General features: G+C 42.6%; 1 protein-coding gene across 2 annotated transcripts in view; it reads right to left on the bottom strand.

Annotated features, from left to right (window-relative positions):
- Positions 1–7,648: 7,648 nt before the first annotated feature.
- Positions 7,649–11,850, bottom strand: part of Pgm2 (phosphoglucomutase 2) — a 33,357-nt gene continuing 29,155 nt past the window's right edge. For both annotated transcript variants that reach the window (XM_023702804.1, XM_004642634.3), the window contains one exon: positions 7,649–7,836. In XM_023702804.1, coding sequence (XP_023558572.1) covers positions 7,734–7,836 — 103 coding nt within the window. In that variant the 3' untranslated portion in view covers positions 7,649–7,733. The remainder of the gene's footprint in view (positions 7,837–11,850) is intronic.

Below are 11,850 nucleotides of genomic sequence, written 5' to 3'. Positions count from 1 at the left end.
TCTTCACAACAACAATCAAATCCACTTGTCTTCTAGAATAGAGGAGTAATCAACAACACAGTCACCAAGGACGGGTGGGACACATCAGTGTCCTGGGATGGCTGAAGCTTAGCAGAACGCTCTGAAAGCACTAAGCACCCTTTCATCAAGTTTGACACAGATTATGAGTCCTGTATGAAGTGGTTCATCAGGCTGGAGGGTGTGTGTGTGTGTGTGTGTGTGTGTGTGTGTGTACACACTTGTGATGCCAGCAGCCAGCACTCTGGGACTCTAGGGAGAATCCAACATTCAAGCCCAGCCCGAGCAACTTAGCAACTTAGCCGGACCCTGTGCTGCTTTGTTTTCAAAAGATATAAATAAAAAGGCTGCAAATGTAGTTCAGTGTGAAGGCTGTGCAGTCCACACCTGTCACTTTGAAAGCAAAGGAAATGCACGCTCTCCTGCAAGAAGCCTGCTTCCATCAGCGGCCAGGGTACCGTGGACTGCGTACCGTGGGCGAGTGACAGCCAGGGTACCGCGGACTGCGTGATGCGTGTGAGTGACACAGGGCACGGTGACTCATCTAGGCTTTCAGCTGAATCCCACTGCCACTCACCTGGGCACACAGCACAGAGCAAAGGAGTGCTCACTGACTGGGGACACCTAATTTGCAAACTACAAAAATGACCAGAAACAGTGTGTAGGGCCGGGGAGATGGCTCGTGGAATAAGCTCTTCCCTGGCAAGTGCAAGGGCCTGAGTTCAATCCCTGGTTCTGAAAAAAAAAAAAAAAAAGAGAGAGAGAGAAAAGAAACAGTGTGTGTCTCACACTCCCCACTCCAAATTATTTTTTTTTAATTTTTAAAAATCTTTGATTTAATCAGATCATGTTGTCAGTCTAACTGTACAGACTGACAGGAAATACAGGCCGCAGAGGAAGATGTTAACATACCATGGACAGCTGGGGCAGAATCTGAAACGTGGAAAACCCCACAGGACAAACTTGGTAGCTACGAGTAAATACTAGGAAAAGAAAAAGGGATGAAGGTGAGCCAACTCAGGGCCAGAGTTCAGGAAAGTGTGTTGTTTTGTCTTGAGACAGGGTCTCACTATGTAGCTTAGGATGGCCTTAAACTCAGAGATCCTCCCGCCTCAGCCTCCTCAAACGAGAATTATAGGTAGGTGCCACCACGCCCAGCCAGAATAGTGTATTCTGAGAATGTAATTAGGCTCTGTCATCTGTAATCTGCAATCCTAACTTCCCCTTGGAAATTGCACAATGCTATTTTGAAATCATTTCAAAAGTTGGGCTGCATGTTCAACTCTATCCTGTGCCTAGTTTGGACCAAATTCTACAATTCTTTACTAGACCCCAGTGAGAGAGGGATGACAGCTTTTTTTGTCACCCTCAAATTTTATTTTGGAAGCCAAGGGCAGCAGGGTGAAAAATATTCAGATCCCTCAACACTACATTACAACCTGAGGACCACGAGGAGTGACCACGCTTGTGCTGGACACTGTCTCTGTCTCTAGGGCTTTCTCTTCTTCTTCAACTAACCTGCCCACTCAGCTTGCTTTGCTTACATGGAGAAGTCTATAGAAGAGGTGATATTATTTTAAACTTTAATTCCCATCTGCCTAAAGTGTGACATCTTGCTTTCAGTGAGCTACTCTGCATGAATCTTGTGTTAAGAATGGATATTGTGAAACCAGGCATGGTGGTGCATGCCTGTAATCCCTGTAATCCCATTTCTGAGGAGGCTGAGACAGGAGGATCACTGCAAGTTTCAGCTGCATAGTGAGACCCTGTACCAAATACATACATTAATAAATGATTAAAAAAAGAATGGATATTGTTTGATCAATTTCGCATGTATGTATCTGGTAATCTGAGCAACTACTTTAAATATAATAATATTGTGATATAGTAACTAATGTTAATTTCTTATCATCTTGTTTTGAAATTTTGTATCTTTTTCTTTCTTTAAAATAAAATAAAGAATGGAACAAAGGTGTCTCAGTTACTCGTCTCTCGTTGCTGGAACAAAATACCCGACACCCAAAATGCAGGAAGGAAAGGTTTATTTAGCTCACAGTTAGCCGAGGTTCCAGTTCACACTCAGCAGGCCCCAGAGCAGAGTGGCACATGGCACAGAACAACCTTTCATGGCGGTGGCAAAGACCAAGAGTGCAAGAGCAAATGGGAGCAGCGGCAACAATGGCTGCAGAGAGCAGGCCTGCCTCCCTCAGGCTGCCCGTGCCAGGGCGGGCGTAGCCCTCACACCCATAATCCCAGCACCAGATCGTGAATTAAGCACAAACTCTAGAAGCTGCCCCATGACTGCATGAGGATTTTTTTTTTTTTTTGGGGGGGACACATAGGTACAAGCCATAACCAAAGAACAATGCAGGAAGGTAACACGCGAATGGTCTCAGAGTCACTTTGCTTTCAACACGTGTTAGGAGTCTGAACTCCATAGTCCTGAAAAAGCCACGTTCAAAAGGGAGAATTACAGAGCCGCCTGCCTTCAGTCCCAGGGTCTTGCTGCGTGATGCAGAGCCCTGTGTTCTGGGGGCCTCTCTGCAGGCATGCACGTTACTCTTGCTAGAACATGGGATTTTTGTTTTAAGGACCAGGTCTCACTAAGTTGCTTAGGCTGGCGTCAGACTCATTTTTTTCCTGCCTCAGCCTCCCAGGCAGCTGGGATTATAAGCATAAACCACCACTCCTGGCTGCAGTAGATTACATTTGAGATTATGACCATGTGCCCCTTGTCATTATCTAGAAAAGGGCCTGGTCCCTGGAAGAATTCAAATATGCCCTAATTAGGAAACATATGAATAAATGCACAAACATCCCTGAGGGCTTGGTCTTTTAGGATGCAGATATAATATGATGTATATGCTCAAAATAGGACACAACTTTTTTCTGTCATTTGAGGCCTTTATTTTTAAAACCAGAGGAACTTGCAATGTTAATGAAATAATATTTTCCCTTAATAGCATCATGATTGAGACAGAGCAACAAGATAACTGAGAGGTACTCTGTGCATGGTGGCTCACACCTGTGATCCCAGCCCTGGGAAGGCTGAAAACAGGAGGATCACTGTGAATCCAAGCTGTGTAGTGAGACCCTGTACCAAATACATAAATGAGAAAAAAACAAAACAAAACATAACATAACTGAGAGCCCCTCTCAGTGGTTAGTGGAAAGAGGAACAGCAGTTTTTTCAGCAACCACAAAGAAGGAAGAAGCTGGCCTGCATTTCCTCCTGCAAGTCTCAGATTTTATGTGGGGCTTGTTCTTTTGGGGTACCAAGAGGAAACACACTGCCGTCTCTACACTCAAACAAGATGGTCTTCCCAGGGAAGCTGTAGCAATCAGGGTGCAGACTGGGCAACCGAGACAGTCCGGTGACCACGGCCATACAGCCGCAACATTTTCCTCGCATTTTCATGCCGTGCAATTCTGTTTTGCTTATTCCCAGTTTCAGCATCTGCCTCCTCGGGCGGCAGGACAAAGTGAAGTAGAAGCAGGAGCCTGCTGTCTTTGGTAAAGGCTCTTATCCCTCTCTCTAAGACACCTACCTGACTCTTGGACAAGGGCTATCTCAGCATACTGCCAAAGAGAACTTCTGGCTATTTACTATTGCTGTTTTATGGGTTTTTCTACATAATTTAAAGACCTGCACTGAAATGACCTCAAAGATCATAAAGTGAAATTTTCTTACTTTAAAAATAATAAATTCATCGCACAAAGTTCATAGCTCACATTAGGGTTCACGCTCAGTGCTGTTCGTCCCAGGGGTCTGGATAAATGTGCAATGGAAGGTGTCCACCACTGCTGCATCAGACAAAGTGGTCTTTTCTCTATCCCCAAATTCTTCTGTGCTCTGCTCCTTCCTCCCAGGCTCCCTCCCTCCTGGCTTCTGGTAACCTCTGTCCTTTCTGCCGCTCTCCACAGTTTGGGTGACTATGACAGGTGCAAGCCCACCTGCTGTCACAAATGCACACTCTGGTGGGTGGCAACGGGAAGGCCTACGCCAGTGCGGGCTTGGGGCAGATGGCGACCACTGTATCGGCGCCATTTTGCTGAGAAGCTAAAACTGCCTTTCAAAAAATAGTCTTTCTTTAAAAGAGAAAACTGAAAGGGTGAATACCTTGGCCAACATCACAGAGCCGGTTTACTGTAGGTCTACATTAAAACCCAGGGGCCTTTTAGTCTTGAGGTTTGTATATCAGACAGTGCTATCTTATGTCCTGTAATTACGGAGAGAAGTTAAATACTTAAAAAAAAATTTTTTTTTCATTTATGTATTTGGTACAGAGTCTCACTATGTAGGTTGGACTCAGTGATCTTCTGGTTTTCAGCTTCCCCAGAGCTGGGATTACAGGCATGCACCACCACACCCCGACTCGGTCGCTGGCTCAGTGCACCCCAGGGGCAAGACTGGTGCGGCATGCAGGACCTTGGTCCCTGTGCTTGCCAAGACAGGTGCTTAGTCCACTGAGCTTTCTCACCGACTCAAGAAGTTAAATACTTAATGAGCACCTGTGGTGTACCATTTCTTAGAAACATGGGTGAGAAATAGTTCGGGGATCCCCTTTTGACATGGTGTCATTTATACTGCTGCGACAAAATACCTGCTGCTCTCAATTTAAAGGACAAAGTAGTAGTTCCCTGTAGAGGCTTCAATCTGTAGACAGCTACCTCCAAGAAAGGGCAGCATGGTGGGGTAGCATGGCAGGGGAGAAACAGCTCATGGTGCGGCAGGCAGGAAGCAGCAAGCAGCGAGCCTCCCTTTTCCTTTCTATTCCATCCTGGCCACAGCCTAATCTGGTGGGAACGGGAGCTTTCCTGTTATTCACACCCAGAACTACACTTGATAAACCCATTGGAGAGCTAACCCAGTCATCACATCCCTGTAATCCAGTGTCACAGCCATATCCAGCCCCTTCCCAGAAGTCCCACCAATGAGGCTTTGGGGGACCTATAAATACAGCAAGTGGAGTGCATCTGGACCTTTATCCCTGAGTTCTTTTCTTTTTGCTGTATTTTAGAGAAGGGTCTACAGGGTCTCACTGCATAGACTGGACTTGTAATGATTCTCCTGTTTACAGCCTCCCAAGTGCTGGGATTATAGGTGCATGCCATCATGCCCAGTCTCAATCGTCACTTCAGTGCACCCCGGGGATATGGCCAGCACGGCAGGGGATCGAGCCCCCCCTTTACCCCCCACCCCGAGTCCCTGCTCCTGCTTGCAGGTGCTTTAATCTGCTAAGCTATTTGGCCAGCCCTCTCTGAGTTGTTTTCCCCAGTTCCGCTCTCCTTAATTTACCATCCTCCACATTTCTGTGGATGCTGGACTATGTGCTCGGAAGACTTTTCCACCATCAACTGCTTCTCCCTCCTGAAGGTAAAGCGGCCCCACCATTCCATCTGCAAGTTCGTTCTGGGCAGAGAAAACTTCTCCAAATTTCTAATGGCCAAGCACTTATAGAGAACACTATGACATAACTGGTAGACACTGTTACTCGCGTACCCGATGTGAAGTCTGTGAGTTCCATCGCAGCAGAACTGGGTCTTCAACAACTCTGTGCTTCCAGACCTCAATTCTGTGATGCTGGCGTCTCTCAGGGCACCCACTCAAAACAGTCTGTAGAAAGGACACTCACCTAATACTTTTTTCCTTTGGGTACAGTCTGAGACAGGAAAATATTTTAAAACTAAAATAATTATGACTTCTACAACAAAACAGGTAGTGTATGTTGACTGGATGGTCTGGATTTCATAGTTCTGACAGAGCTGGCTGTGGTAACACATGCTGTAATCATAGCACGTAGAAGAATGACGCAGGAGAATTGAGAATAAGGCCAACCCGGGTGACACAGAAAGACTATACAAGAAAAGAATTCTAGTCGGTACAAACTACGTACCATGAAGTTGTATGAAAACCATTTTTTCTACTTTTGACAAATGTCAGTAGTATTGTAAATCTTCATTTTTCATTCTTTTTTTTTGTGGCCAGCTAGCCTGCCCTGGGGGCAGGGCTGGCACAGCATGTGGTACCGGGGATCGAACCGTGGTCTCTGCACTTGCCTAAGTTTACCTAAGCAGGTGCTTTGGTCTGCTGAGCTATCTCACCAGCCCAAAATCTTCATTTTTCTATACCTGGAAATGCTTAGGTTGATTGTAGTAATAACAATAGCAATGCTTTGCTTTAAAAATAGAAAAAGGGCTATGATGTAGCTCATTGGTAGAATACTTGCCTAGCATGTGTGAGGCTTTGGACTCAAATCCCAGTGCTGAACGCCCCCCGCCCCAGTCCCCTTTAGATAATATGTAAATTATATAAAGAAAAACTCAATATTTTATGTGGAACTATTCCTACATGTGTGCTCACGTGGGGTATTCTCTTTTTCCATTTCTGTTGTTATTTTTTGAGACAGGGTTTGACATGCAGATGGGGCTTGTCTTTCACTCACTCTGTAGCACAGGTTGGCCCTGAGCTCAGTGCTCCTCCTGCCTCAGCCTCCCAAGCGCTGAGGATGACAGGTGTGCCCCACCACACCTGACTCTTTAAGGAGAATAATTCTGAAAGGCTATAGGGCATGAACTGTGAAGAGGCAGAAGAAACAGATTTTACTAAATCAAAAAGTGAAGCTAAGCTATTCTGTAAGTTGTAAGTGCCTAATTCATTTAAAGAAATAAAACGGGGGCCAGGGAGATAGCTCAGAAGCATAAGCGCCTGCCTGGCAAGTGCAAGTCCTGAGTTTGATCCCTGGTACTGAGGGGGGGGGACAAAAAAAAAAAAAAAGAAAGAAAGAAATATACTTAAAAAAAGACCCAAAACAAACAAGGCAACTAAAGAGATAAAATGCCATCCCCACCCCCAGGGTGCACTGAGATGGCAAATGAGACTGGGTGTGGTGGTGCTTGCCTGTAATCCAAGAGCTTTGGAGGCTGAAAACAGGAGAATCACTATGTCAGATCTGTGTAGTAAGACCCTGTACTAAATACATAAAAAAAGAGATAAAAGGAACTTCCACACATTGAACAAAGACAGTTAAGCTGTTTTTTCCCTAGCATCTGTACAATACACAGCATTATTAGAACTAATGGAGTCAAAATAACATCTTTATAATGCATCTTTTATTCTACTTTACATGTTCCTGTGAATTGCATTTTCCCCCAAACATGAATATAACATTTGGTGCATCCATTTATTTTATTTTATGAGTATTTTACTTTATAAGTAACTGACAGAAATATTAATGTACATACACTTAAAAAAGGCTACCTACATATGATAGCCCCGAATTCAGTAACTGTATAGATATCTTGACTATTTCAATTACATGTAAAAAGAATTACAGAGACATATATATATGCAAATTAAGGCATGTTAATTACAATCTGCTTTTGAAAGTTAGTTTCTTAAAAAAAATCTTGCCGGGGAGATGGCTCAGTGGAATAAGCACTTCTCTGGAAAGTGCAAGCCTGAGTTCAATCCCCGGTTCCGGGGGGGGGAAAAAAATCTTCACTTAAAAAAAAAAGGTCAAGCTTAACATTTTGTCATGCTAGTTTGCTAGGTTTAGCCGTCTTTAGTCACCTTAAGGATCAAACATGAAGCAATGAAAGATGTAGATATATTTAAATAATAATTTAAATCATTTGGCCCTCAAAAATTTTCTTAAAAAACAAAGTTCACCTTCACGAGTGGTCAGCGTGACTCTGTTCCACATGGGAATATTTTATTCTGCCTTCGGCTGCAGATGATACTTCTGTGGCTGGAAAAAGTTTTCTTCAACAGCACTGACGAGTTCATCTAGTTCCTTCTTCAGTTGCTCAGGGTCACTGGAAAATGAGAGGAAAGAAATCCAGAGGAATGGATTCCTTGGTCAACAAGGGTCACTGCAATCTAACCTTGTGAGGACAAGGGAATCTGAAAAAATAGAACTCCGATGACTTATGCATGGGAAGGCATCTGTTGTCTTGGGCCAAAAAAATCCCATGAGATGCTAAGTATTATTTTCCCTAAAGGTTTTTCCAACTTCCCCACTATAAACAAAATTATCCCAGTTTTTCTCATAAGGTTTTTTTTTTTTTTTTTTTGTGGAACTGGGGATTGAACTCAGGCCCTTGTGCTTGCCAGGGAAGTGTTTATTCTACTGAGCTATCTCCCTGGCCCCTCACAAAGATTTTTAAAGAAACACAATTTCTGCTCTTGTGTCTCTAAAAGAGCTACGATGTTTTTCACCTAATAGAGAAAACTTTCTTGGTTCTAACTGCCAACAACATCTCTGTGAAGCCCTGAGTCCGCTAAGGTATGCCTGCTTCTGATGGGGTCTGTCCTCTAGCTGTCAGAAGCTGAGCCACAGACTGGATGCTGGTGGGGACCCTCCTTACACAGCTGGGGGGTAAGACCCCAGGCATTGGGACTCTTGGCGCTTTACCTTTACTGCTCTCCATCTAGAACAAAACCGCCACAACCACGTCAAGTGTAAACATAAATCTAGGATGACGGATCCCTCTAAGAAAAACAGATTCTTAAGGATTAAAGAAACACTCATTTATATGCAAGCAATCGGCAAGTAAATAATAGATAAAACTGACTTGCAGTTAAATGGGTTACTACTGTGAGTTACTATAAATATCTAAAACTTAGCATTTGAAGAGCTAAGCCTATCATACTTTCCATTACTTCATGTTCAACAATCTGGCAGAATTTATGTGCAAAGTTTCTTTGAATGGAAATGACAAGCCCTGTAATTAGTTAGGCACTTTTTTTTTTTTTTTTTAACGCAATAGCTAAAGAGCACAACTTGAGCAATCACATTTGTTACATTCATTAATTCTGGCTCCGCAACACACAGCTATGTGTCCCTGGGCAAGGGGACGGCCTCCTCAAGGCCCAGATTTGTCACCTGCAAAATGCGGCTGAAGACTTGAACTTCTCAAGAGAGCTCTTATATGGACTGAAATACAAAGTAATTAGCCCAGGACCTGGCACTCAGACCTCGATAAATGTAGCTACCACTGTAGGCGGATATTTTTATCCCTATTGACAATATACACAGAAATTATGCTTCATAAATACATACCAGTTACACTTGTCTTTTAATCTGTTTTCCTTCTTTATACTTGTGCTTTGAAGAAAATACCAGTTCTCCATAATTCTTTTTTTGGTGCTGGGAATTGATATCAAGACTTGCACTTACCAGCCAGTCACTGTGCCACTGAGCTGTATTCCCTTCCCTTCATATCTAAAAATATCTTCAAACTAAAAACTCAGTGAATTTATTATCTATTTATTAATCAAGCTTGACTTTTTCCCATGGTATATGTGCATATTGATTCCTTTTTTATAACTGGTCTACTTAATGTTTCTGACATTGTGCTTATGTGCAGAAAAAAAAATCAGTACTACTACATGTGATTTAATGATGCAATCATTTCTAAAACTAAAGTTCTGTCTTACTCTTCCCCATTTTAATGACTTAAATGCTTTATTTTTTATTTTTTATTTTATTTTTTTTGGCAGAACCAGGGAATGAACTCAGGCCCTTGCACTTGCAAGGCAAGTGCTTATTCTACTGAGCTATTTCCTGGGTCCCCTAAAAGGCTTTATTTTTAAATTAAGTTGTGAGAATCATTATTAATATCCTTTTTTTTTTTTTTTTTTTTTTTTAAACCAGGGATTCAACTCAGGCCCTTGCGCTTGCCAGGGAAGCACTTATTCCACTGAGCCAGCTCCCTGGTCCCCATTATTAACATCTTAATATCAGTAACTGGACACACCAGTTTAGGATTTCTTTGTGAGAAGTCTAGATCTAGACAGATCATTTTATGGAAACACAGCAAAGTATTAGATGCTTTTTTTGGTTCTTATCCATCAGGAAATCCACAAGAGCTGCATAGGAACTAAGTGCCACACAGGATGCTTGGTCTGACTCTGAACTGGAAGGAAAGAGCTTTTCGGGGGACTTCGGGCAAGCTGGAGTTTACATCACCTTGATGAGGCTGTAGTCCCCGTTACCCAAATTGTAATCTTGGTGCAGCTGGGAAGCATTCAGTAATCTGATTAGTGCTTATAATCAGTTGACTTTAAATGAAGGAGAGCTTCTGGATAGTCATAAGGGGTCAGATTCTGAAAGGCACTGGCAGTGGAGCTAAGGTTGTCCTGAAGACTGGACCATACCCTGCAACCTCCCCTAGGCCTGAGAACTCCAGCCGGCCCTCCGGACAGCCTGCACTGTGCACCCCAGACCTGCAGCCAACTCCTTGTAATAAATCTCTTCACATATCCATTCTGCTGGCTCTGTCTCTCTGTTGGGACCCTGCCTTCATACAGCCACCGTTTAATGATGTTGGGGTAACAAGAGAGTAACCTTGATCTGAGGGGCTGTGTAGAAAGTGTTCTTGGGGTGGGGTGGGGAGACCAGGAATCAAATTCATGGGCCTCATGCTTGCCACGCAGGAACTGTGCCGCTGAGCTGTGTCCCTGGTACTGCATAGAAGTATTGAGCAGTGAGGTTTCGTGGAGGCTGCACCTTACTTTCAAGTAGTTCAGGGGGAAAAATGCATTTTTTTGAGAGGAAACATTGCAAAATGCTGACAATAACTGAGTGCAAGTTGGGGTCAGCAGATAATGCCTCCTGACCTGTTTTTGCAAATAAAGTTTCAATGAGATCCACCCACTTCCATTCCTTTGTGCAGATGCTGGCTCTGTACTACCCTAGCAGAGCAGAGTAGTTCCAACAGAAACCTCCTGGCCTGCAAACTTCAAGAGATTTACTACCCGGCTCCTTACAGAAAAAACACTGCCAGCCTCGGGGTTAAAGGTGCATGGGTTCGCTGCATTACCATTTTAATATTTCAACACGTTGGACATTTTTTTTTTTTTTTTGGTGGAGCTGGGAATTGAACTCAGACCTTTGCACTTGCCAGGGAAGCGCTTATTCCACTGAGCCATCTCCCCGGCCCCCATGTTGGACATTTTTTAAAGCAAAAGGTTTGACAAAACTAAAGCTCTTTCCTCTAACAGAAATCCTTGTAAGCAGCAGGACCTATATTTGTAAAAGATTTTTCTAGATGACTGGTAGGTTGCAGAATTCTATTAATAAATTAAATCTACAACAAACAATATATTAACAGCATTTAGCTTTATCTTAGCTGCGTCTTTGGTACACGGTGTCCTTTCTGAGCTAGGAGACCGTACCCACCAACCATCCTTGAACCTAACACTCTACTTACTAGATGGAAACAGCATTTCAATAAATGCAACGTAAGGACAATTGTGTAAAGGTTTTTTTTCCAGTAATGTATAAATAAATATTTGAATTAAATATTCATTGAATAAGCTATGCAAAAAATTTAAATAGTATACAGCTTTTAAGTGTTACTATTATAAAGGAAAATTTCTGGAATATTAGAAACTATTTTTCTAATTATTTCGTGGTATATTAAAAAGGACAAAGATATACAGAAAATATAGCTAAATTGGACTGGTGCACATTTGTTTTTCAAAGAATGGTGTACGGAAATATAAAAACATCAAGTGAAAAAGCGTGTGGAGAGCCACACATAACTTCATAACAAATAGCTGATTATTTAAGCATATGAAAACTTTGATAGATCACAGTATTATATTAATCAGCTGGTAATGCAGAATTCTTAGAAAGTGTGCTGCTTTTTGTGTTTACTGGTTAGCTTTTCCCCCAAAAATGTAAATTTAAAAATTGATACTTGATTCAGTGTTTAGAATAATTTGCATAACTGCATTTATATTTCTCTATTGTAAACTTTATGAACGATAAATACAGATCATCCACATCTAATAAAAATTAGCATTCAAATTGAGATATGCTG

The sequence above is a fragment of the Octodon degus genome, unplaced genomic scaffold (assembly GCF_000260255.1).
Source record: "Octodon degus isolate 3935 unplaced genomic scaffold, OctDeg1.0 scaffold00158, whole genome shotgun sequence".
Taxonomy (NCBI): Eukaryota; Metazoa; Chordata; class Mammalia; order Rodentia; family Octodontidae; genus Octodon; species Octodon degus.
The sequence above is the reverse complement of the archived record's forward strand: the minus strand, read 5'-3'. Positions and strand labels throughout refer to the sequence as shown.